At 37.9% G+C, this 26,379-nt stretch overlaps 1 protein-coding gene across 8 annotated transcripts in view; it reads right to left on the reverse strand.

The window, feature by feature from the left end:
- Nucleotides 1-25,897, reverse strand: part of EXOC6B (exocyst complex component 6B) — a 581,371-nt gene extending 555,474 nt beyond the window's left edge. For all 8 annotated transcript variants that reach the window (XM_029937576.1, XM_029937578.1, XM_029937580.1 and 5 more), the window contains exon 1: nucleotides 25,676-25,897. In XM_029937576.1, the coding sequence (XP_029793436.1) occupies nucleotides 25,676-25,788 (113 nt within the window). In that variant the 5' untranslated portion in view covers nucleotides 25,789-25,897. The remainder of the gene's footprint in view (nucleotides 1-25,675) is intronic.
- Nucleotides 25,898-26,379: the final 482 nt, after the last annotated feature.

Below are 26,379 nucleotides of genomic sequence, written 5' to 3' on the forward strand. Positions count from 1 at the left end.
ACTATGTATATATGTGTGTATATATATGTATATGGTAGTACCCATAAAAAAAAAACTATAACACACAGTGTGTATATGTATGTATATGGTAATACCCATTTAAAAAGAAAACTGTAAAAATGTATATATACACAAATATATATGTATACATACATAAATGTGAGTGTGTGTATATATATATGTCTGTGTGTGTGTGTATATATGTATATGCTTATATAAGCATAGGAAAAAAGTCTAGAAAATTACACATCAAACTACTAATCTTTGAAGAGATGAATTTAGAACAGGGAAAAGAGGGAATTTTACTCATATACTTTTAAATTGTTTCCTATTTTTTACAATAAACCAAAAAAACTTTGAAACATTTAAAAGCCATTACAGTTTAAAAATAAAGTGCCTGATACATAAAGGTTTCTTAATTAACAAAAGGAAATGCTAATTGAATCTACTAGGGATTGTCACAGACTCACAGGTATGACACAAGAGAGTTTCACATGAAATAGAAAATAATAAAGTTTAAAGACAAACCATGTAAATCAATACACTTTTTACAAAGTACAAAAGAAAAAGAAAAATTGCAAACTGGGACACAGACATGAGTAGGTCAGCAGGACTGCGACTACGAACAGTCATGGACAGAGGAAACTGGCAGGCCAGGTGAAAAATGACGGGCCAGGTCAAACTAGCAGAGGGGAGAGAGACCGAGAACAAACATGGGAGAGGAAAAGGAGAAAGTGGGAGAGCCGCATAAGACTTCACACCAGAAGAACAGTATTGAAAAAACTGGAGGGTGGGAGATGGGACAGGGCAGTTAGTAGCTAAGGAAAAATCTTTAGTTTCCCTTCACATAAAAAAGTCTAGTGAATATCAACTATTTCCTGTATACTGGCTTCACCCTAGAGTGTAAACAAGGCAACATGAGTAACTCTGGCTTCCACATTTCTGTTACAATGTCATGAGACAACCATGTGCGTTTGTCTTCCTCTCTCCTGAGACTCCATAGAAGGAAAAGGTATAATAAATCCCATTACCCCAAGAAGAACAAAAAAAAGTGTCTGCAGCCAATAAGAAATAGCAACAAATTTCAGGAAGACGAAAGCTGCTAACAGCGGTAAGGGTGAAGTAGAGCAGTACAGAAAAGTGCCTACAGGATTTGTCAAGGGAATGAAATCCAAAAGGGAGTCCAAGGACCAGCTATAACTATGGAGAAGGTTAGGATTCAGAATGCCAAGAAGCATGGAAGCAGTGAAAACAAACAGATTAATTGAAAGATTAAACACATAATAGTCAAACCCTTACATACACATGGATATTACAGCAGCCAAATACTTAACCCTAGGCAAAGCAGGGGGCTTTGCTCTGTAGCAATCTGTAGCCTGAGAATATACTAACAGCCATAGAACTGTACACGTTAAGTGCGTGAATTACATGGTATGTGAATTATATCTCAATAAAGCTGTTTTGAAAAATGAGAAAGCACTAATTATTTTTTTGCTTCCACAGTGGGAAATCAATTAACATCACCTAAAATTGAATGTGGGTCATGTTATTTTATTTAATTTTAGAGAGAGAGAGCACACACAGGAAAGAGTAGTAGAAGGGGAGAGACAGTCTCAAGAAGGCTTCACGCTCCTCATGGAGCCAGACGTGGGCCTCAGTCCACAACCCAATGATCATGACCTGAGCCAAAATCAAAAGTCAGATGCTTAAGCAGGTGAGCCACCCAGTACGCCAATGTGAGGGTCTTTATGAAATGTCTATTTATTTCATTGAGAGAGAAAAAGAGTGTGCATGAGCAGGGGAGGGGCAGAGAGAGAAGGGGAGAGAGAATCCCAAGCAGGCTCCCCACTGTCAGCACAGAGCCTCACAAGGGGCTCAATCCCACAAACTGTGAGATCATGATCGGAGCCAAACTGTGCCCCTCCAATGTGAGTTTTTTAAATTACAAATACAGAAACTGACCTTTTACCTTAAGTTTAAGAGATGTTTAAAAATAAACATCCTTTGTGATGAAAAAACAAGCATTTATCTGAAATTCAGTAACCGCATAAGTTTCATTTCAGTTTCTTCTTCAATTAAGATTATACTTAATGCTTTTCATTAGAAATAGCATTATAATATAACCAATTTTTATGAAAATTATTTTCTTATACTCACTCTCCTGTTTGTATATTTGTGTGAAATGATGTTACTCTGGAATGATGATCACCTAAAGTTAATGATGGTTATTTCTCAGAAACATATTTTTGCCTAGTGTATTTATATCATCTTTACATCTTCACTCTTCCACACTGCTTGACTTTATTTTTACACTATATAGACTATACTTATAAAATATACAGTATACTTGTAATAAGAAAAATAATTTGAAAATTTAAAAACAAGGGATGCTTGGGTGGTTCAGGTGGTTAAGTGTCCAACTCTTGATTTCAGCTCAGGTCATGATCTCAAGGTTTGCTGAGTTCAAGCCCCTCATTGGCTCTGTGTTAGCACTGCAGGGCCCACTTGGGATTCTGTCTCCCCCTTCTCTGCCCCTCCTCCACATTTTCAAACACTTTCTCAAAATAAATAAATGACTTTAAAAATTAAAAAATAAAATAAAATTTATAAACATATAATGAACTTCCACTTTCTAGAAGACGGAGCAAATAGTTTCCAACTCCTCCTGCTAAGCATAACTAAAAATTCCAAACATTATATATGAAACAAACATTTAAAAATTTTTGAAAAATGGGGGTGTTGAGGTGGTTTAGTTGGTTGTGTATCCAACTTTTTTTTTTGAAAATACAAAGCTTTATTTTTATTTTTTTAATGTTTTATTTATTTTTTAGACAGAGAGAGACACAGGATGAGAGGGGGAGGGGCAGAAAGACAGGGAGACATAGAATCTGAAGCAGGCTCCAGGTTCTGAGCTAGCTGTCAGCACAGAGCCTGACGCGGGGCTAGAACCCACGAACACGAGATCATGACCTGAACCAAAGTCAGAAGTTTAACCTGCTGAGCCACGCAGGTGCCCCAGAGGATCCAACTCTTGATTTTGACTCAGGTCATGATCCCAGGGTTAGAGGATGGAGCCCCACATCGATTCATGCTAAGCATGGAGTCTACTTAAGTTCTCTCTCTCTCCCTCTGCCCCTCTCCCATGCTCACACTCACTTTCAATAAAAAAAAATAAAATAATTAAATTAAATAACAATGCATTTTTTTTTTAATCTGAGAGATGGAAAGAAAAGGGCAGATTGGCTTGCAACCTCAGGACCAAAGGAACAACACAGGGGTAAATTTCCTAGGTTTTCTTTTGGGCCTCACATACCAGACTTCAAACTAAAGAAACTGGCAATCCAGAAACACAAACAAATAAAAAAGTCCCAACAAAAGCCTGTTCTCTCTAGCCAAAGGGGTAGCCTACAAAGACAGAAAACGTTCACATAGTCACTGTTCTATTCCAGACAAACACCACAGGAAAGAACTGTGGCCACACACACACTAACACAGGCAGAGAGGGAGTCTCGGCTTGCACCTTCATGACATGATAAGAAAGCACCCAACACTCCAGTCAGGGTGTTAGAGAAGGCCAAGAAGGGAGCCAGGACTTTCTTCACCACCAAATGCTCTCCCACACCATGGTGTCAGCACAGACCATGTATGGAACCAGAACGTCCATCTCCAGCAGTAATTAGGAGCACCTCTCAGGTGTCAACAGAGGCCAAGTGGGAAACATGGACATCCATCTTCACCGAGCAGTAGTGAAGCAGTAACGCACACCTTCTCATGCCAGGGTAGTGTCAAGGAAAGCCAAATAAAAGAGTAGGTTTAAATGAGAGCCAGAATCTCATAATATAATATGAAAATATACAGGTTTCTTTTTTTTAACACTTATTTATTTGTGAGAGACAGAGAGACAGAGCAATGAGCAGGGAAGGGCAGAGAGAGAGGAAGACACAGAATCCAAAGCAGGCTTCAGGCTCCAAGCTGTCAGCCCAGAGCCGGACGCGGGGCTAGAACTCACGAACCGCAAGATCATGACCTGAGCTGAAGTTGGTTGCTTAGCCGACTGAGGCACCCAGGTGCCCCAAAAATGTACAGGTTTCAGTTAAAAATCATTCTTTATACCAAGAACCAGGAGGTTGTCAAACTAATGAAAAAGCACAATCATTGGATGTCAAATCCGAGCTGACAGTGATGTTATAATTATCTGACAAAAAATTTAAAGCCATCATGATAAAAAATGTTTCAAAAAACAATTACAAACACACTTTTGAAACATAAAGATTGAGAGCCTCAGTGGAAAAAAAAAGAAAGAAAGAAAGTATAACCAAATGGAGAGTTTAGAACTGAAAAATACAACAGAAATTTAAAAATAAATAAAACCAACTCAGTGGATGGGCTCAAGAGCAGAATGGAAGGAACAGAGGAAAGAATCACTGAGCCAAAACACAAAACAGTAGAAATTACATTTTTGAACATGTGAGGGGGAAAAAAACTGAAAGAAATGAACAGAATCTCAGGAATTGTTGGACTGTGACAAAAGATCTAACATTTGTGTCAACAGAGTCCCAGAAGGAGAATGGAAAGAAAGTGGGGCAAGAAAGTACTTGAAGAAATAATGGCTGAAAAGCCCAAATTGGCAAGGGACATAAACCTACAGACTCAAGAAATTCAGTGAATCCCAAACAGAATAAACCCAAAGAAATTCATGCCAAAACACATCATAATTAAACTCCTGAAAACTGAAGACCAAGAAATATTATTATAATCGTCACAGAAAAATACCTTTCCTATAGAGGAAAAAGAACTTAAATGATAACAAGTTCTCATCAGAAACTATAGAGGCCAGAAAAAAGTCACACAACACTTGCTGAAATAAAAAACTGTCAAACCAGTATCCTACACCCAGCAGAAATATCCTTCAGGAATGAAGGGGAAATCAAGACAGTCTCATGTGAAGGAAAACTAAGCCATTCTCACGTAAAGAGAATTTGCTGCCAGCAGGCCTACTCCCAAAGAATGTCTATAGGAAATGCTCTAAACAGAAAGGAAATGATTTTTTTAAAAATCTTGAAACATCAGAAAAGAAAATATCAAACAGTAGGCAAAAATATGAGTACAAACAATACGCTTTACTTCTGTTTTCTAAAATAGATTTCCTGCTTGAAGCAAAAATTAAAACACTGATGTGGGTCTAAATGTTTATAGAGTAAATGTTTAAGAGAATTATAAATAAAGAAAGACAAAAGGACATAAAAGGGAGGGAAGATTTCTATACTTCTCTTAAACTGGTAACACAATATCACTAAGTGATAAGTTATATATCAATAATGTCATCACCTAGAGAAGCCACCAAAAAAACTATACAAAAAGGTATACTCAAAAACACTACTGATAAATCAAAATGGATTCTACAAAAATACTGAAGTAACTCAAAGGAGACATGAAAAACAGAAACAAAAAAGGAGAGAATAAACAGAAAACAACAAATAAAACATTAAAGCCTTATCATAGCAATAATACATAAAATGTAAATGTTCTAAATATGCCAGACAGAGACTGACAGACTGAATTAAAAATACAACACAACTATATACTATCAATAAGAAATTCACTTCAAATATAATGATAGAGGTAGGTGAAAAGTAAAAGGATGAAAAATAATATATCATCCAAACACAGGGGCACCTGGGTGGCTCGGTGGGTTAAGCATCTGCTTTTGGCTCAAGTCCTGACCTCATGGTTCGTGGGGTCAAGCCCATCAGGCTCTGCTGACTGCACAGAGCCCACCTCAGATCCTCTCTCCCCTCTTTCTCTGCCCATCCCCCTCTGCACACTCTCTCTCTCCCTCTCTCTCTCTCTCTCTCTCCCTCTCAAAAATAAATATATAAAAACCTTTAAATTTTTTCTTTAAAAAAACTGATTTTTTAAAAAAGCAACATTAATTATAACTAAACTATCATTAGACAAAGTAGACTTCATAGCAAAATTATTGGGGACAGAGAAGACCATTACATAATGAAATGCTCAATCCACTAAGAAGATACAGTAATACTAAATGTGTTCTGTATCTAACAATAGAGCTGCTAAATATGTAAGGAGGAAAAAATGACAGATTTCAAAGGAGAAATAGACAATTCCACAATTATACTTAAAGACTTCAACATCATTCTCAACAACTGACAGAAACAGATGACCTCCAAAGATATACAACATAACACCACCAACAACCAATGGGATCTAATCAATATCTGCTGTAACAGCAGCAGAATGCACATTCTCTTAATATATACCAAGAATATGCACAGAATATACACCAAGAAAAACCATACTATGGGCCATAAAACAAACTCAACAAATTCCTAAGAACTGAAATCAAACATAGTATGTTCTCCAACCAAAATGGAATCAACCTAGAAATCAATAATAATGAGATAACAAGAAATGTTCAAACTCTTGGAAAGAAAACCACATACTTTTAAATAACTCAAAGGGCAAACAGTAAGTCTAAAGAGGAATTGAAAAACACACTAAACCAGGGCACCTGGGTAGCTCAGTTGGTTTAGTTTCCAACTTGGTCTCAGGTCATGATCTCAGGATTTGTGAGTTCAATCCCCACACATTGGGCTACATGCTGATAGTGCAGAGCCAGCCTGGGATTCACTCTCTCTCCTTCGCTCTCTGCCCCTCCCCTACTCTCTCTCAAAATATAAACTTAAAAAAAAAAGAAAATTACACTAAACTGAATGAAAATGAAAATACAATATGTCAAAATTTACAGGACACAGGTAAAGCAATGCTGAAAGGGAAATTTATAGCTTTAAATGCATACTTAGAAGTAAGGAAAATCCCACATCAGTAATCTACGCTCCTCTACCTCAGGAACCTAAAGAGCAAAAGTAAATATAAGACAAGCAGCAAGAAGGATGGGCACCTGGGTGGCTGAGTCAGTTAAGCATCTGACTCTTGATTTCGGCTAGAGTCAGGATTTCAGGGTTGGTGAGTTTGAGTCCCGCATCGGGCCCTCAGCTGACAGCACAAAGCCTGCTTGGGATTCTGTCTCTCCCTCTCCCCTTTGTGTTCTCTTTCAAAACTAAATAACTGAACATTAAAAAAAATAATTTAAAAAAACAAGCACCAGGAAGAAAATAATAAAGATGATAAGGGCAGAAATCAATAAAATTAACAGAAAAATAGAAAAAATAAATCAATGAAAAAAATCTGGTTCTTTGAAAAGATAAACTGAGGAATATGTAACAAAGAAAAAAAAAAACAGAAGGTACAAATTACCAATATAAGGAAAGAGACTAGAGATATCACTACACACCTTACAGCATCAAAAGGATAATAAAAGAGAATTCTTTTAACACAAATTGAACAACTTAGATAAAATACACAATTCCTAGAAAATCATAAACAATCACAATTCACTCAATACAAAATAGTAATTTTTACAGCCCTAGAACTAGAAAGAAAAGTGAATGTGTAATTAGAAATATCCCATAAAAGAAATCTCCAGGCCTAGATGGTTTCACTGGAGAATTCAATACATTTAAAGCAGAATTAACACCAATTCTAAAATCTCTTGCAGAAAATAGAAGAGGAGGGAGGAACACTTCCCAATTAATTTTATGAAGCGAGTATTACCCTATCATCAAAACCAGAAGAGAGTAGACAGATAGGCAGATAGACAAACTACAAACTAATATCCCTCATACACACAAAAATCCCTAAGAAATACAGACAGTCCCCAACTTACAATGCTTCAAATTACGATTTTTAAACCTTACAATGGTGCAAAACAATACACATTCAGTAGAAACCATACTTTAAATTTTGAATTTCCCAGGCTGGGGATAAGCAGCACGATATTCATTCAGGGATGCTGGGCAGAAGCAGTGAACTGTTACCACTCTGGGTCAGCCATCCAATCACACAGACAACCGATACACTTACAACCACACTGCAGACACACAAGCATTCTGTTTCTCACATTCAGTACAGCACTCAAAAAGCTACATGAGATACTCAACACTTTATTATAAAACAAACTGTGTGTTAAATGACATTGCCCAACTCTAGGCTAAAGTTAAGTCTCCCAAGTATGTTTAAGGTAGGCTACCCTAAACTATGATGTTAGGTAGGTCCGGCATATTAAATGCATTTTCAACTTAAAATATTTTCAACTTATGATGGGTTTATCAGGACTTAACCCCATCATAAATTAAGGAAAATCTGTACCGACAAACAGAATTCAGCAGCATATAAAAAGAAATATACACAATGACTAGGTTTATTTCAGGGAGGCAGGCTCACTCAATATTCAAAAATTAGTCAATGTAATTCACCAAGGTAAAGAATAAAAATCACAGGAACATATAATCGATGCAGTGGAAGTATGAGACAAAATTCAACACTTTATGGTAAAATTCTCCAAAAACAGGAGTAGAAGGGAACTTTCTCAGCTTGATTAAAAAAAAATCTGCAAAAACCTTAAAATGTTATATTTAGTGAGGGAAAACCTGAATGCTTTCTATCATCAGGCAAAAGGCAAAGATGTCCACTTTCACCTTATTCAGCAGAGTTCTAGAAGTTCTAGCCAGTGAAAAAAAAATGAAAGAAAAGGCATACACAGATTGAAAAAAGAAGAACTTAAAACTGTCCCTATTTGGAGATGACACTATTATCAACACAGAAAACTCCACCAGGAATCTACCAAAAAAAATCTCCTACACTAGTAAGTGAGTTCACCAAAGTCACAAAGACACAAGAAAAACATATAAAAAATTATTAGATGTCTATATACTTGCAATGAACACACTGACCAAATTTTAAGATAATACCATTTATAATCACTTAAAAAAATTTAGGTGTAAATCTAACAAAACATATACTCACTTTGAATGTTAACCACTACATAATGCTGATGAGAAGAAGCCACACAAAAGCTAAACACATTGGGAGATATTTCCACACTTGTGGGCGGGAAGATTCATAACGTAAAGACGTCAATTCTCTGTAAAGGAACATACACGTTTAATGCAATTCCCATCAAAATCTCAGCAAGATAGTTTTGTAGATATAGACAAGGGTATTCTAAATTGTACATGAAAAAAACAAAAGAAGCAAATTAGCTAAAACTTTTGAAAATCAAGAAGCTTAAGGTGGGAGGAATTAGTCTATCCAATATCAAGGCAGTAATCAAGACTGTGGTATTGGCAGAGGGACAGACACACAGATTAACAAAAAAGAAAAGAAAAAGAGAAAGAACCTAGAAAAAGACCCATACCTGTATTCCTGAGAAACTTTTGACAAAGGTTCAAAAGCACCCTGGTGGGGTTCAAAACCAGCAGTCAATAAATGGGACTAGCCTTTCAATGCATGATATTAGAGCAACTGGACGTCCATAGGCAAAACCAAAAACAAAGTCTTTGAAGTAAATCTCACTCCTTATACAAAAATTACAAATTTACAAAAATTAACTAAAAATGGATCATAGACTTTACATTCTAGTAAATTATTAAATGTTTAGGGGGAAAGAAACAGATATAGGGCTAGGCACAGAGTTGTTATAATTGACACCAAAAGCATGGTCCATACAAGGAAAAATTGATAAATTAGACTTCTGATCCTCAAAAGACCTTGTTAAGAGGGTGAAAAGACAAGCTACAGAGTGGAATAAACTGCCTGCAAACCAAATACCCAACAAAAGCCTAGAATCTCAAGAATTCTCAAAACAACATTAAAAAAAAATACCGAATTAGAAAACAGGCGAAAACCATGAAGAGGCAACTCAACAAACTGGATATACATATGGCAAATAAGCATATGGAAAGATGCTCAACATAATTAGCAATTAGAGAAATTCAAATTAAAAGCACAATGAGATATTACTATACACTTTATCAGAATAGCTAAAATAAAGCAGTGACAATACCAAACAAGGGCAAGGATCTAGAGAAGCTCAAACCCTCACACACTGCTGGTGAGACACTTGGGAAAATCAGTTTGACAATTCTTCAGAAAGTTAAACATAGAGTTACCATATGCTCTAGCAATTCCATGCCTAGGTATATATCCAAGAGAAATGAAAACCTACCGGCAGACAAAAACCTTTACACAATTGTTTGTAACAGCTTTACTTTCAATAGTCAAAAACTAGAAACAACCCAGATCTTCTTCACTGGCTGAATGACTAAACAAACTTTGGTATAGCTATACTCAGCACTACTCAGCAATAAAAAGGAATACACTACAAATACACCAGCTTGGATGAATCTCCAGGGAATTAATGCTGAGTGAGAAGAGCCAGTTCCAAAAAGTTATATACTGTATGACTTCATTTATATAACATTCTTGAAATGACAAATTACAAAAATGGAGACAGATTAGTGATTGCCAGGGGCTAAAGAGGGGATGGAGACAAAAAGAAAGTGGTCGTGTCCATAAAAAAGGCAACATGAGGACTCTATAGTGATAGAAGTATTCTAAATCTTGACCTTAAAGACTCAAATATCAACATCTTGGTCATGGTATAGTCAGTGTACTATGGTTTTGCCAGATGTTACCACTGCAGGAAACTGAGTAAAGGTACAAGAGATCTATGTATTATTTCTATGACTACATGTGAATCTACATTATCACAAAATAAAAGGTTTAAATTTTTTAAAAGTTAATAATATATATAGTCACATCCACATTTACCATTTAAAATACTTCTAATAGAGGACATCCAGATGGCCAACAGGCACATGAAACAATGCTCAGCATCATTCATCAGCAGGGAAATACAAATCAAAACCACACTGAGATATCACCTCACACCAGTCACAATGGCTAAAATGAACAAATCAAGAGACTATATATGCTGGCGAAGATGTGGAGAAACGGGCACCCTCCTACACTGTTGGTGGGAATGTAAACTGGTGCAGCCGCTCTGGAAAACAGTGTGGAGGTTCCTCAAAAAACTATCCATAGAACTCCCTTTTGACCCAGCAACAGCCCTGCTAGGGATTTACCCAAGGGATACAGAAGTGCTGATGCATAGGGGCACATGTACCCCAATGTTCATAGCAGCACGGTCAACAATAGCCAAATCATGGAAAGAGCCTAAATGTCCATCAACTGATGAATGGATCAAGAAGATGTGGTATATATATACACAATGGAGTACTACATGGCAATGAGAAACAATGAAATCTGGCCATTTGTAGCAAAGTGAATGGACCTAGAGGGAGTCATGCTAAGCGAAATAAGTCAGGCAGAGGGCAGATACCATATGTTTTCACTCATAGGTCTAACAGGAGAAACCTAACAGGGGACCACGTGAAAGAGAAAGAGGAGGGGAAGAGTTAGGAAGAGGGAGGGAGGCAAATCATGAGAGACTCTTGAATACTGAAAACAAACTGAGGGCTGAAGTGGGAGGCAGAAAGGGGAAGGGGGGTGATGGTCATGGAGAGGGACACTTGTGGGGAAGAGCACTGGGTGTTATATGGAAACCAACTTGGTAATAAACTAATTAAATAAATAAATAAAATGCTTCTAATAACCTATTTTTCTTTAGATTTCAAAAGCTTTTCTCATTTCATTTTCATCTTACTTTTGCTACTCTACTGCCAAAAGATCTTCACTGTACATTTTTTCCTTTCAAATGTCAAGAAATTATTTTACCTTGGGGCACCTGGGTGGCTCAGTCAGTTGAGCATCCTCCGTCTTCGGCTCAGGTCATGATCTCATGGTTCGTGGGTTCGAGCCCCACATCAGGCTCTGTGGGGACAGCTAGCTCAGAGCCTGGAGCTTGTCTTCAGATTCTGTGTCTCCCTCTCTTTCTGACCCTTCCCTGCTCACGCTGTCTCTCTCTTTCTCTCTCAAAAATAAATAAAACAGTAAAAAAATGTTTTTTAATAAATAAATAATAAAAAGAAATTATTTTACCTCATCAAAAACAAATTGCTTGGCTAGCTCCCTTATTTCTTTCTTTCCTTTTTTTTGTTCTATTTCAATATGTTATGCAAACATGTCCTTCCCAAACTCAAATTCCATACCAAAAGTGTTTCATAACATAGATTCAGTCAAGCTCAGTAGCTGCTGTTTTTATTCATTCATTTTGCTTGATAAGATCACATTTCAAAAAAAATTTTTTTCTGTTTTTATTTATTTTTGAGAGACAGAGACAGCATGAGCAGGGGAGGGTCAGAGAAAGAGGGAGACACAGAATCAGAAGCAGGCTCCAGGCTCTGAGCTGTCAGCACAGATTCCCACGCGGGGCTCGAACCCAGGAACCGTGAGATCATGACCTGAGCTGAAGCCGGACGCTTAACCGACTGAGCAACCCAGGCGCCCCAATAAGATCACATTTCATATCAATACCTTTAGAGTTATATATTTATTGGCACTAGAGCTATTCCAGTAAGTGAAAGATAGTTGCACTGTGACAATTCTTGCCTGCGTAGATGTTTCACTGAACAATGTGTGTTTTGAAGTTCTAAATTACAGGAAATAGAAAGGCGATACAAAAACAAAAAAGCAAGCACAAATATGAGGAAAGAAACAAAGGTACAATTTACAAAGAGAAAAACATAAAGAAGCAAGTTTCAAAAACAAAGATTGAGAACAATGAAAGCAAAGACACTGGCTTGCACATACAAGATGTCAGTGCTCCCAGAGACAATATCATCGTGCCAAAATACATGCTTTTGGGGGCGCCTGGGTGGCTCAGTCAGTTAAGCATCCGACTTGAGCTCAGATCATGATCTTACCACTCCTGGGTTTGGGCCCCTCGTCGGGCTCTGTGCTGACAGCTCAGAGCCTGGAGCCTGCTTCCGATTCTGTGTCTCCCTCTCTCTCTGCCCCTCCCTCACTCACACTCTATCCCTCTCTCTCTCAAAAATGAATAAATTTTATTTTTAATTTAAAAAAAAAAGATGTGCTTTTGTCACAGAGTTTTTCATGGTCCAGTATATAACAGCACAATCAAATTAAAAGCCTGTGTTACTCCACAGCTTTTTAATCAAAAACAAATAAAGCAAAAGAGCCTGTATTTTAATCCAAATCATCATTTTTGGCAAATGGTATCATTTACCTAACATACAATAGAACATTTATCTAGCACTCTAAACACTGGAAGCATCTAAATACTCAAAAAATGGCAGAACTGTGCCCCAAAAAATTCATTACTGTCATTGTTCTTACTTTTGCCTTTATCTGTTGATCAATCTAATTATCAAACTACAGTAGTGACTGAAGGTAAATTCACTCCAGTGCAAGGTATATGTTAATATGATTGATTACCTTCAGGACCGTGAAGAGCAGGCAGGTATTTTAACAGAGTTCCAAGTCATGTGTATCATTAAAAATCACATTAAGGTAATTTCGTTAATTGCATTCTGAGAATACTTGTTGACTTGGATATTTCACTGGGTAATGTGTGTTTTAAAGTTCTAAATTACAGTTAAGCAAATATGTATTACATGCTTAAATGTCTTTTTCATCAATCATTGTGCTCTTGGAGTTACATATCTCAATTTCTTTTTCATTTATAAATCTAGAACAGGGTAGGTTCCAGACATTCTAGGTAAATAACCTCCTTAATAATGCATATTTTCCATATGGTATGTTCCAAATTATACAGCTTAAGGAAAACATCTATGGTTATTTGATAAGTTTTTAAATAGCCGAGGCAGGTTGGTTATTTTCTAATATCAAATTTAGGATTATTCTAAATAAAATCATCATGGATTTAAGGTGCCTGGGTGGCTCAATCAGTTAAGTGTTCAACTCTTGATTTCAGCTCAGGTCACAATCCGGAGGTCATAGGATTGAGCCCTGCATCAGCTCCACACTGACCGTGCACAAGCTACTTGGGATTGCCTCTCTCTCTCCCTCTCTCTCTGCCCCTCCTCCACTCTCGCCTGCACTCTCTCTCTCCAAATAAATAAGCTTGAAAAAATAAGCGGCATTTCAGAAAAAATCATTGTGGATTTACCAGTATTTATTTCAGTGCTAGCATACACCCCAACTTATTTCTAAGAAGAATCTTAGCCCTATTATGGGATACTTTCACTCTACTTCTTCTGGAGGAATAAGGTAGCTTATACCAGCCTCTTCAACTTTTATAAAAAGGTACTGATCCAACCTCCAGCTGCTTTATTTACCTTTTTTTTTTTTCTAAGTAGGCTTCACGCCTACTTAGAAAACATGGGGCCCAATGCAGGGCTTGAACTCACAACTCTGAGTTGAAGACTGAGCTGAGATCAAGATCAGACCCTTAACCAACTGAGCTACCCAGGGGCCCCTGGTTTATTTACTTTTAAAACATATATAGCTCTGTAGGCAAGTGATATATTCAGAAAAACAGGCAAAAAATAATACATATTCCTGACTTCCCGATACTCTTTAATTATCAAAAAACCTTGACTATTAAAAATAGTATTTATGAAAAATTAACAAACATACGTGCAACACATATACTCTTCCACATCAGGAATCATGGAGACCGGGTACATACGCATTTTACTAAGGAAAGGGAGACAGGGCTCATAATATTCTCCAAGTGATCAATGATCAAAAAATAAAAGTGGGGACGGGGGCAGTGGATAATGCACTTTCAACTTCCACTATAGGCATTAAAAAATCTGTGCCTTTATTAAGCCAAGACTAGCAGAGAACTGAATTCCTTTGGCTCCCTGCAGATCTGCCTTTACTAAATTGTATTTTGGTTATGCCATATGCTTTCACTAAAGGACAATATAAGAAACAGCCTGTCACATATTGCTGCATTTACTATATGGATATTAAAGTTACATTATACAGGGCCCTCTTTGTGAGGACATATGGCAGAAACAGTTCTCTGGTCTTACTCAGAACCAGGAATAGCTGTGCTTCTCTTTAAGTAACTACTTTTTAATTTTATAACACCATAACTCAAATAACAGTGCATGTCTCTTTTTTGCACTAGCTGCTGGAAAGCCTACAGCCAGACTGAGGGCCTACCTTCCTTACAAAATGTACAGGCCTTCAAGAATCTTTTAATTGCTCTCACTCTTGACTTCATAGTCTTCTTCCTACCTTTGTTTTTGTCTTGCCCCAACTTCCTCACCATTTTTGACACATCTATTATGTGTACATTTTTAAATCATGTAGATTTTTAGAAACGAATTTCTTTCTAGAACAAGGCAAGGAGACAATCAGAAAAAAAGAAAGACAAAGAATAGTCAATTATCAATTAACCAGAATAAGAGAAGACTAGTCAGACGTGACAAAAAATAGTATTAAGTTATCTGCAATTTAAGGGAAAACATTTAACATTCTGCAGACACCTAGAAATGTCAAATATAAATTTATATGTACACACCACAAATCGTTTTTTAAAAATAGCCAAAGTATTAAGATATCTCATTAATGTTGTCACTGAAGTCTCCTTCATTGGAATCCTGGAACAAAGTCCACGCAACATCGGTTAGTCTTCCAACAAACTGTCATCTTTGTTTTCTAAATACTTCAGCAAATACTACTGCATCACAAAAAAATGGCATTCCTCTTCTTTCCCACAGCCATAGCACAAATCCCTAAGAAACAACCTATTAATCACCTCGGGTCTCAAATGTTTAAGCTCAGCTCTGCATGAACTCAGTTTTTATTTTCACTGTCTTCCCACCCCACCCTGGCCTTTTCTGCTATTTCCTCCAATCAAATTTACACTGTCCTCATTACTCAGCATCTCAACCCTGATTCATACATTTCCTAATAACCCACACTCACTGATTTTATTTATTCAAGTTGCCTTCAGCAGCAAGCTTCACCAAGGCATATGATCAAATCAATTATTATATCATTGACAAATACTACTAATTATCAACTTCAATGACATAAAGAATCAGAAAATCTTCGCTTTCCTCAATGACCTAATTAATATTCATGTATATTATATTCCAAACGAAAACTATGTCATAAAGTCATCTAAAATTTTAAACTGCTTCTAAAACCACACTAAATAATTGTCCTTAACAATAACTTTGCAACAAATTCATACATTAGCTGTGTTGATGCCGGAAACTATGTGAACATGTGAATAGATGCATCATATTTTAAGGTAAATAATTTATCAAAATATTGACAACCTCTGATTTGCTAAGAATTTTATTTGTATATAAAGCAGCCTTTACCTGATAATGATACTGCATTGAAATCTTTTGATTTCAAATTATCAGTCTCCTGATATGATTTTTTTTAATTCTTTCAAAATGTCTGCTTATTCATATACCCTTAGGACTTAAAATAATGAAAAGACAAGTTCGAAGCTTTCATTCCTTAAAAAACAATGGTTTCTTTGTTTTAGTAACCAAAACTCATTACATTTTGTATACTCCTAGTGTATTTAAGCAAAACATAACAATGAAAGGCTCTTCACTAATGCTCCAAAATCGAAGAAAAATACCAACTTTATAAAAAATAAACAAAGGATACAGACAGTACATACACACACACAAAGATATACAAGAAGCCTTTTATTTTATTTTTTTAACATTTATTTATTTTTGAGAGACAGAGAGAGACAGTGTGATCAGGGGAGGGCCAGACAGAGGTGGGGGGAGACAAAGAATCTGAGGCAGGCTCCGAGCTGACAGCACAGAGCCCGACATGGGGCTCGAACCCAGGAACCCTGAGATCATGACCTGAGCTGAAGTCAGACACTTAACCGGCTGAGCCACCCACGCACCCCACAAAAAGCCTTTTAAACAATAAAGAGATGTTCAGCCTCACTCACAGTAAAGTACAAATGATATCTACACAGAAATACCACTTATCATTTATTACACTGGCAAAAAATCAAGTCAAATACACACTTTGTCGAAAAAACTATGGAAAAATGAGTAATATCATAGAATGCTAGAGAAAGAACAAAATGGTCCAACCTCTAGAAAGTATAATATCTACCAAATTACATACATACTCATCAGTTTACCCAGCAATTACTCTTCTGGGAATCTACCCTACAGATAAAGTATGAGAAGTAATGACCAATGTTCAAGGTTAATGACTGCTGCATTATTTTGTCTAGCAAAAGACTAGATATAACCTAACTAAACAGAAATAGGGGACTGGCTGAATAAACCATGGTATATTCACATGATGGAATACTAGGTAGCTGAAAAAAATTAGGAAAAAATCTGCATATGAGTATGAACAGCTCTCCCAAAATATCTGATGAGTAAAAAGACAAGCTGCAGAACTGTATATACAGCACCCTACTTATTGCATAAAAGGGGGGGAATAAAACTATAAATGCTTAGATTTACATTAAAAACACAATGAAAGTGGAATGCCCGGGTGGCTCAGTCAGTTGAGCGTCCAACTTAGGTTCAGACCTTGGGGCCTGCTGCTGATTCTGTGTCTTCCTCTCTCTCTTTGCCCCTCCCCTGCTTGTACGCTCGCTCTCTCTCTCTCTCTCGCTCTCTGTCTCTCAAAAATAAATAAATAAACATTAAATGATAAATAACAAACTAATAAAATGAGGAAACAGAGGGAATAGGAGAAAAAAATATATTTATTAGGTCTGTGATTCCTATTCTTTTCTGTTTTTTAAATAAAATATTTCAAATCCAGACAAATAAAGATAATTTATCTATTTGGATTTTATCTTCAAAGTATATTTCCAGGAGATGAGTTTCACCAGCATTATATATTCGATCTGACAACTAGTCTCTTGATATTCAAGAAAGGAATGGCTGACAAATACCATCATCCCATTTAATTTCTCTCTGTGACTACTAATGTTTGTGTGGTTTGAATCTAATTAACCACATAACACATCAGAATAACCTTCCACTGGAAAAATTTCAATGAAAAGTTTTGCTTATTTAGCTCAAATAAAATCAGATACAGAGTCCATTGCTAACTGAACCAAACCGGTACTCTCTTGCCAGCTACAAGAGGACTTTTTCAGTTTTTTCTTTTTCCAATTTGCTTAACAATTCAACAACATTATTAAAATAAAACCTAGGGGCACCTGGGTGGCTCAGTTGGATAACTGTCAGACTTTGGCTCAGGTCATAATCTCACGGCTCATGGGTTCAAGCCCCGCATCGGACTCTGTGCTGACAGCTCCAAGGTGGATCCTGCTTCCAATTCTGTGTGTCTCTCTCTCTCTCTCTCTCTCTCTCTCTCTCTCTCTGTGCCCCTCTCTCGCTCATACTCTTTTTCTATCTCAAAAATAAATATACATTAAAAAATTTTTTAATAAAATCTAATTTTTCTTTATGAAACCACAAAAACTCATTCTCCTATTCCATATGGTAATAAAATTTATTTAATGCCACTCATCCCCTTTTTTCCAAATATACAATTCTAATTCCAATCTCTCAAAAATAAATAATAAACATTAAATTTTTTTAATTTTAATTATATTTAATTTTTAATTATATTATAAAGAATAAATACCTCTCATAAGTTGAAGTTTTCCAGATTTTCAGCAGTTTTATTTTCTCTCAAAAGGCTAATCATATTTTTTTAACAACAGTTAATCTACAAATCAGTGAATCAACCCCCAGATAATTAACGGTTTGTGGTACAATTCTTGTATCCTATTCTTTCAGTAAATATTTATTGAGCACCCACTCTATGCCAGGCAATCTTTTAGATTCCCAGGATACAGCAACAAACAAAAGAAATAAAATCTCTCCCCTCCCAGAGAGTAAATTCTAATGGAGAAGCCTATGTGTCAGCATTAGCTTAAGGGCTATGAAAAAAAATAAAAGTTCCTCTCCCTCTGTCCCTTATATGGAGAAATGGCAACCACCATCCACCCAGTTACTTAAGCGAGAGCCTTGGAATCATCCTTGATTCTTCTCTTTAACTCCCTAAATTAATCCAACATTTTGGCCCTACTTTCAAAATGTATTTTAAATCCAGCAACTTCTCATCACCTTCTCCACAACACCTTATTGCATGCCACAGCCACCTCCTGCCTGTTATTACTGCAAATATCCCTTGACTGGTTTGTTTCCTCTCTTACTCCATCTCCAGAGAGCATCCAGAATGTTCCTTGTTTAAACGAATGTAGAGCATGTCACTCTGCTGCTCAAAACTCTCCTGTACCTCTTAGTCTACATGATCTAGACCCTGACCAATTTCCTGCCATCGCCTCCCCCGTTACGCTTCTGAGGGCTTTCACACAACTGTGCCCTCCATCCAGAAAAGACTTCTGGAGAGCCACAGGGCTTGCTCCTGCACTCTATTCAAAGCTTTGCCACTGTAACTGTTTCTAAACACCTAATTGAAAACAATACCCCATCATGTGAAACACTAATCACTAAATAGCATTACTTTATGCATCGGTTTGTTTATTCTGTGAGTGCCCCACTAGAATGTAAGGTCCATAAGGGCAGGAACTCATTGGATTTGTTCCCTGCTCTACCCCAGAGCTGGGAAGAATATCCACTGCATAAATGCTGCTCAAAACAAATATTTGTTGAATGAGTAAATTCATGAATAAAGCCACTAAAATAATATAGCTATCTAATGTATAACAACATATGAAACCGTATATAACATATGAACTGGAAAACCAACATAAAACGTGATAGTACCTAATGTAGTAAAATATATATGGAAAAAAAACAAAAAGAAATATGCAAATATAAGAGTTGTGACAGTGCGGTAGGATTAAGTTTTTATTGTCTGTTTCCTCTTTTTAAAAATCATGTTACATTTATAATTAAAATATAAAAATGTTAAACGAGAGCTATTATTTAAAAATAAGCAATCAGCAATGAGAGATCATTTCTTTCCCCTCATTGACTGTCAAGGAGGGAGACAGTATACGAGAATCACCGGAGGGGCTTTGACAACTTTGTTTCCTATCTCCTCCTCCATTCTCCACTCCATCCCAAAATAATTAAAATAATCATTTTGATGGGTCCAATTACTAATGAATGGTATACTATCAAATAGGTGAGTGCAAGCAAAGAAAAAAAAAAAAGACCAAGAGCCACTAACCTAAGTCCCAAAACAGAATACTTAAGTCTATATAGCAACTCAAAGGTAACAGGCAGAAGATGACTCATATTATGTGACTACTACATGGCAAGTATTGTGAAAAATGCTTTATCTCATTTTTTTTTAAATATTGTCCCTGCAATATACAGGGTATCATCCCCATTTTAACAGAAGAGAAAAATTTGCCCAGTTGAGTGGTAAGTTGCTTATAAAAATAATTAACTGCTTACAGAGGTTCACACATGTGCCAATAATGATAATATGTCATGAACCAAGGATTATGATTAGCTGGGTTTTGTACAATTTAGATAATGGGGGAGGGCAGACAATGGGAAAGAAAGCCATGTGGTCAAAGGCACAGAAGTAGTAAATGGGGAAAACAGGTCCCCATAATTATCAAATGACTTTAAGCAAAACAGCTTTCGAAAACATCACCCAATTTGTTTCCTGTAGGAGCCAAATTTACAACTTAGTTACGTAAGAAAGATTAAAAAAAACTGTTCCTACACCAATAATACAGCTTTCTAACAACAAAGTATATAAAGCAACAGTCTAGAAGGAAAGCACAAGGAAAAAAATAAAAAATAGATATACTGGACTACAAAATAATGTTTTAAGCTTATTTATTTTGAGAGAGCATGAGGAAGGGAAGGGCAGAAAGAGAGGGAAAGAGAAAGAATCCCAAGCAGGCTCCGCACTGTCAGCATGGAGTCTGACGCAAGGCTCAAACTCACAAACTGTGAGATCATGACCTGGGCTGAAATCAAGAGTCACATGCTTAACCAACTCAGCCACCCTGGACTGCATAAAAATTTAACTTCTGTGCAGCAAATGATACCATCAAGAAAATGAAAAGACAACCCATAAAATGGAAGAAAATATTTACAAATCATATATCTAGTAAGAAATTTATATCTAGAATATATAAAGAACTCCTATAATTCAACAATAGGAAAACAAACCATTTAAAAACTGAGTAAAGGATCTGAACAGACTTTTCTCCAAAGAAGATAAAAACAAATGACTAATAAGCACATGAAAAGATTAGCCATTAGGGAAATGCAAATCAAAACTACAGTGAATTGCGGCTTCAAACCCACTAGGATCCTAACATAAAAAAATAAAAAAATAAAAAAAATAACAAGTGCCAACAAGAATGTGGAGAAACTGGAACCCTCCTGCAATGCTGGTGAGAATGTAAAATGGTGCTGACATTTTAGAAAACAGTTTGGCAGTTCCTCAAAATGTTAAACATGGAGTATCATATGACCCAGAAATTCTACCCCGACGTATATGCCCAAGAGAAATAAAAACATATGTCCACACAAAAAGTAGTACACTTACGTTCATAGAACCATTGTTCTAACAACCCCCAAAAGGAAATCTCAATGTCAATCAACTGGATAAACAAAATGTTATATGAATTGTATGGATATACAATTCAGTATTGCTACTACTCAGCAATAAAAAGAAATGAAGTACCAATCCACATCTACCACATGATGTGCCTTGAAAATATGCTAAGTCACCAAAAAAAGAAAAAACCTACATTGTACGGTTCCATTTATATGAAACGTCCAGAACACACAAATACATAGGTACAGAAAGTTGTGATTGCTTAGGGAATGGCAATAGAATGGGAGATGACTACTAATGGATATTAAAGTGATAAAAATGTTCTAAAATTAAATTGTGGTAATATTTATACAATTCTGTGAATATCCTAAAACCAGTAATTGTATATTTTAAGTGGGTGAACTGTTTGGAATATTAGTTATATCTCCATAAAGCTATATTTTTTAAGGCAGCATATTTCACTGTTAAATTTAAAAGCTTAAAAACAAATTTTTTTTTATTTTTTTCTTAATGTTTATTTATTTTGAAGGAGAGAGACAGAGCAGGAGCTGAAGAGGGGCAGAGAGAGAGAGAGAGAGAGAGGGAGACACAGAATTCGAAGAAGGCCCCAAGCTCCAAGCTGTCAGCACAGAGCCGGATGCAGGACTCAAACCCACAAGCTGTGAGATCATGACGTGAGATAAAGTCGAATGTTTAATCGATTGAGCCACCCAGGCGCCTCAAAAACAAAATCTTAAAAGATAATTAAGACTGAATGTTGGGGCCCCTGAGTGGCTCAGTCAGTTAAGCATCAACTCTTGATCTGAGCTCTAGTCTTGATCTCAGGGTTGCTGGCCATGGAGCCTACTTAAAAAAAAAAAAAAAAAAAAAAAAAGACTGAATGTTAATTGCTAGTATCCAACGAGCAAAATGATGAAATGACTTCTCCTGAATAGCGACATGAAAGAAGACTAGAAATATAGAGATGGGATTTGAAATATGAAAACATGGACCTACTGTTTATAAGTGATTCCTGATCAATATTTTAGTATTAGCATTACAAAGCAGGAATCGATATTATTTTAAAAGCAAGACAGGTGCTAATATCTTATGGGCCTCTTTCCTCATCTGCAAAATTAGGACTTACAGCTGACAAAATAATTTTTAAGATAAAGATAGAGAAGAAAGAGATGGCTGCTTTCCCAAAAGAATTTGCTAGGCAACAGCCTCTATATGTGCAGATAAGCTTGGGCCTTTCAGAATACAACGGAAAAGGAGAGGCACTCCCTTTTGGTACATGGGAAAGGACTACCATGGCATTCAGAGTTCAAGATGAAAATAAGGATAAGTATATCATGAAAAAAAGTCAAGCTACTGGCTTTGCAAACAAAAAGGAGTAAGACTGGAAGAATAATTTGGTATCACGGAAGGAAAAGAAATAAGTAATGATTCATAAGTAATAGTTGGCAAAGGAAAGAGTCTGGTTAGGCAATGTAGCTAAGTGGATTTTCATGAAGAGCAGGAACTGTAGGGATGGGTATAATCTTATATGTGCTACCAATTCACAGTTATTTTCTGTTCTGTAGTTCCGCTTCAATTACAAAACCTAATTCAGGAACAACTAAGAATCTGGTGCTTTAGAAATGCTACTTCAAAAGGTGTAAGAAATAGAAAGGACTACGAAGAGGCGGAGAGGAATATGAGATTAACAGGTGAGGTAGAGTCAAGGAAGGGAGTCTACTGCCATACTTAATGGCTGTGATGGAAAAGGAGAGGAGGTAATAATGATGGAGGTGCATCCAGGGTAAGGCACGGACTCTGAAACATCAAGTCTGTGCATGCTAATACCTCTAAATGGGATAAGGGGAAAAAATGAGATCATTTTCTATGAATAAGGACAGGAACAATGTAGACTAAAGACAAAGACAGTCAGTATTAGTACTTGTATTACAGAATTTCAAGTGACTGAATGCTGGGGATGATAGTAAGATTGAGGGTTATCTGCCAAAGACAGGTTGAGGCCAAAAATGAAGAGCCCCTACTAATGATCCAGGGAGTCAGGAAGAGCAACTAAAACTGGTAGGATAGAATCTTAATTCTCAAACCCTTTTTTAAATTGTTTTAATGTTTTATTTATTTTTGAGAGAGAGACAGAGCATGAGCAGGGGAGGGGCAGAGAAAGAGGGGAAACACAGAATCTGAAGCAGGCTCCAGGCTCCAAGCTGTCAGCACACAGTCTGATGCAGGGCTCAAACCCACCAACCATCAGATCATGGCCTGAGCTGGAGTCAGATGCCCAACTGACTGAGCCATTCAGGTGCCCCTCAAACCCTTTTTTTTAAACCATGTCCCCTTTGGGCAAAAGATCCCTTCATTCACCTACCCCCACAAAACCCCACTTCCCAGTGGAAAAATGATTCAGTAATAATAATAAAGCAAATTTTAGGGAGAAAGGGTAACGTATTTTAATCCTAATACATACAATCCTAAATCAAGACACTAGAAAATCACAGGCCTAAATTCAGTTGAACAAATATGCATTATGATTCAGTGGAGAGTTAAGATAATCACAACAAACCACACTGACAACACTAAAGTAAAGTCACTTATCATATAAACCAAGAAGGACAGCAATTGAACACCACAACCAACTCAAGACAATATTGACGGTGTTCTGATAAAGAATCCTTCTTAAAAACTCTGGCAATCTCAGCCGCTCCAGTGCGAACTTCGCTTGGCTGTGAACTGCAGCTCAGTCAGTAGCCAAATTTCTTAGTTAGATACTGAAACAGCATCCTCATTAACTCCAGTAACACTTTGTGTTACAAAAACCAAATATTAATAACCATTAGTAACACGCTTAGAATACCGATAAGCAATCTGTAGTTTTTATAAAAATAAAGATAATGAAATAAGGACCATTCACCCTTAAGAGCTCAAGAAAATGGGAAAGGAAAGGAGTGTGATGGTCATGATCCCAATGCAATAAAAGGACAAAGGCAAACTACTAAAGACGGTCATAATCGAGATGGCACAGAGGGAAGTAAGACAACATTGTGCCCTGGAGAAGAAAGATGTGCAGGTGGAGATGAGGAGTAAAGTCTCCAGCCTGCCCCTCCTTCAAACACTCTTTCATGAGGCAACTCTCCCTATGGGGGAGCGGGGGGGTACAAAAACACAAGCAGTGAGTAATAACTCCTTCTCTGAAGGAAGAAGCAGTGCCCCAAGACTGTGCAAAGTGGGTAAGAGAATTATCTCTCTACTGGCTGCATGAAGACCAGGAGGTCCAACAACAAGGATGAAGAGGAGCTAGTTCCAGGGCACTAGTAAACTGAGGGGAAAGGGAAAGGTGGCTGGAAACTGGATTTGGTGAGTAATTAACAGGAAGTACGGACAGATGATAATCACCAATTGAGACATAACAAAAAAGGTTAAGAATGCAGACCCTGGATCCACACAGTCTGAGTAGGAATCACTTCCCTACTTTATTTTCTCACTTAACCTCTCTGTGCCTCATAATAGTACCCACCTAACAGGACTGTTCTGCAGTTTAAGTTTCATTTGTAAATTGCTGAATACAATTTCTTGCACTGTACGCGGTTCCTAAGTTTTGTTAAATACACGAAGTTGAGGTAGGTGGAGTCTGTTTTGACATCTACAAATAGAATGGGGTGAGAGGGCAAAGTAATGGTATACGGGGTGGGCAGAAGGGGTGATAACTTTTTCTCAGCGATCAGACTATCAGGAGGCTACAGCTTTGGAAGAGGTCGTCTTACCAACTAACAGGGTTCAACAAGTACCCGCTACTCGGTGAGGGGCGCGGGTTGAGGGAAACTTCCTTCCAGGCCTAAGATTTTCAGAAACTCATTTCTGAGAAGCGGTTGTGATTTTAAGGAGGCAAGAGTTTAATTTCCGATCATCAGACTGTGGGTGAATTTCTGTTTTGTCCGTAGAGCAGGACTTTCTGTCTAGGACAGGATGGGGTCTGAGTTGGAGAGGAAGGGTGATGTCCCCAGGGGGAAGATCTGCTAAGAACCACCATCTGCCGGGCGCGTTCTAGTCGCCCAGCTCGGGGCCAGCCTCCGAGGAAGAACCAAGGCTGCCCCAGCCTGGAGGAAGGCAAGAGGAGCCTCCAGAGTAACTGGGCTGCAGGCGCCGGCGGTCGAGGAGGGACCTCATTTCGGGGCTGTGGAGGGAGACCCGCCTCGCCGAGGGTGGAGGTCGCTCGCCGGGATCCCCGAAGGGAGAGGCTGGCTCTGGCCCTGCGGGCGGCCGGCCAGACACAGAGCCCCGAAGGAGCCTGGCCCCCAATCCAGCCGGTGCCCGCCCGTCGGTGGCTCCAGTCCCCGGGGGGTACCTGAGGGTGGGCCCGATGCAGGCCGTGTCGGTGCTCTCGATCTCTCGCAGGATCCGCTCGTGCTCCGCCGCTGTCTCCAGGCTCTCTGCCTCCGCCATCTTACCCCTCTCCATAGATTGGGGGCGCCCGGCAGCGCGTCCCCTCCTTCAGCCCCGCTCACCTTTCGTTCCCTCTCTCACCCTAGGCTCCAGAGCCTCCCCGGCCTCCGGCTACCCGCAGGACGACCCCTCCCTCGGGCTCGGCACGCCCCCTTGCATCACCGCGTCAGCCGACTTCCCGCGCACCGCCTGGTGGGACTTGTAGTTCACTGGGCAATGATCGCCTAAGTCCGGCTCGTTTATTTTCTGAATCCACAAATACGTGTTAAAACCCCCACTATAAGCCAGGGACAGTTAACGATACCGCATGTGCAATGGTGATCAAGCTAGGCAATGACATTGATTCTACAAATTCTTGTTTAAGGCCCTTGCTACAAAACGCACAAGGCTCTGAGCACTCAAGTAAGAAGGCCAAATTGGGTTTCTGCAGACTGCGATCTTACAAGATTTAAAAGCGGGGGGGGGATGGGGGGTGGGTAGAAGTTGAAGAATCTAAGATAAGATAGAATGTGGCCGTAAGCCAGTTTAGAGAATCGAGTTCAGGGATACTTCTGGCTGTGAAGGATTCATAGAAAGGCTGGGTCTGGTAGTTTAAAAGGTGTGACT

The sequence above is a fragment of the Suricata suricatta genome, chromosome 4 (assembly GCF_006229205.1).
Source record: "Suricata suricatta isolate VVHF042 chromosome 4, meerkat_22Aug2017_6uvM2_HiC, whole genome shotgun sequence".
NCBI classification, from domain to species: domain Eukaryota; kingdom Metazoa; phylum Chordata; class Mammalia; order Carnivora; family Herpestidae; genus Suricata; species Suricata suricatta.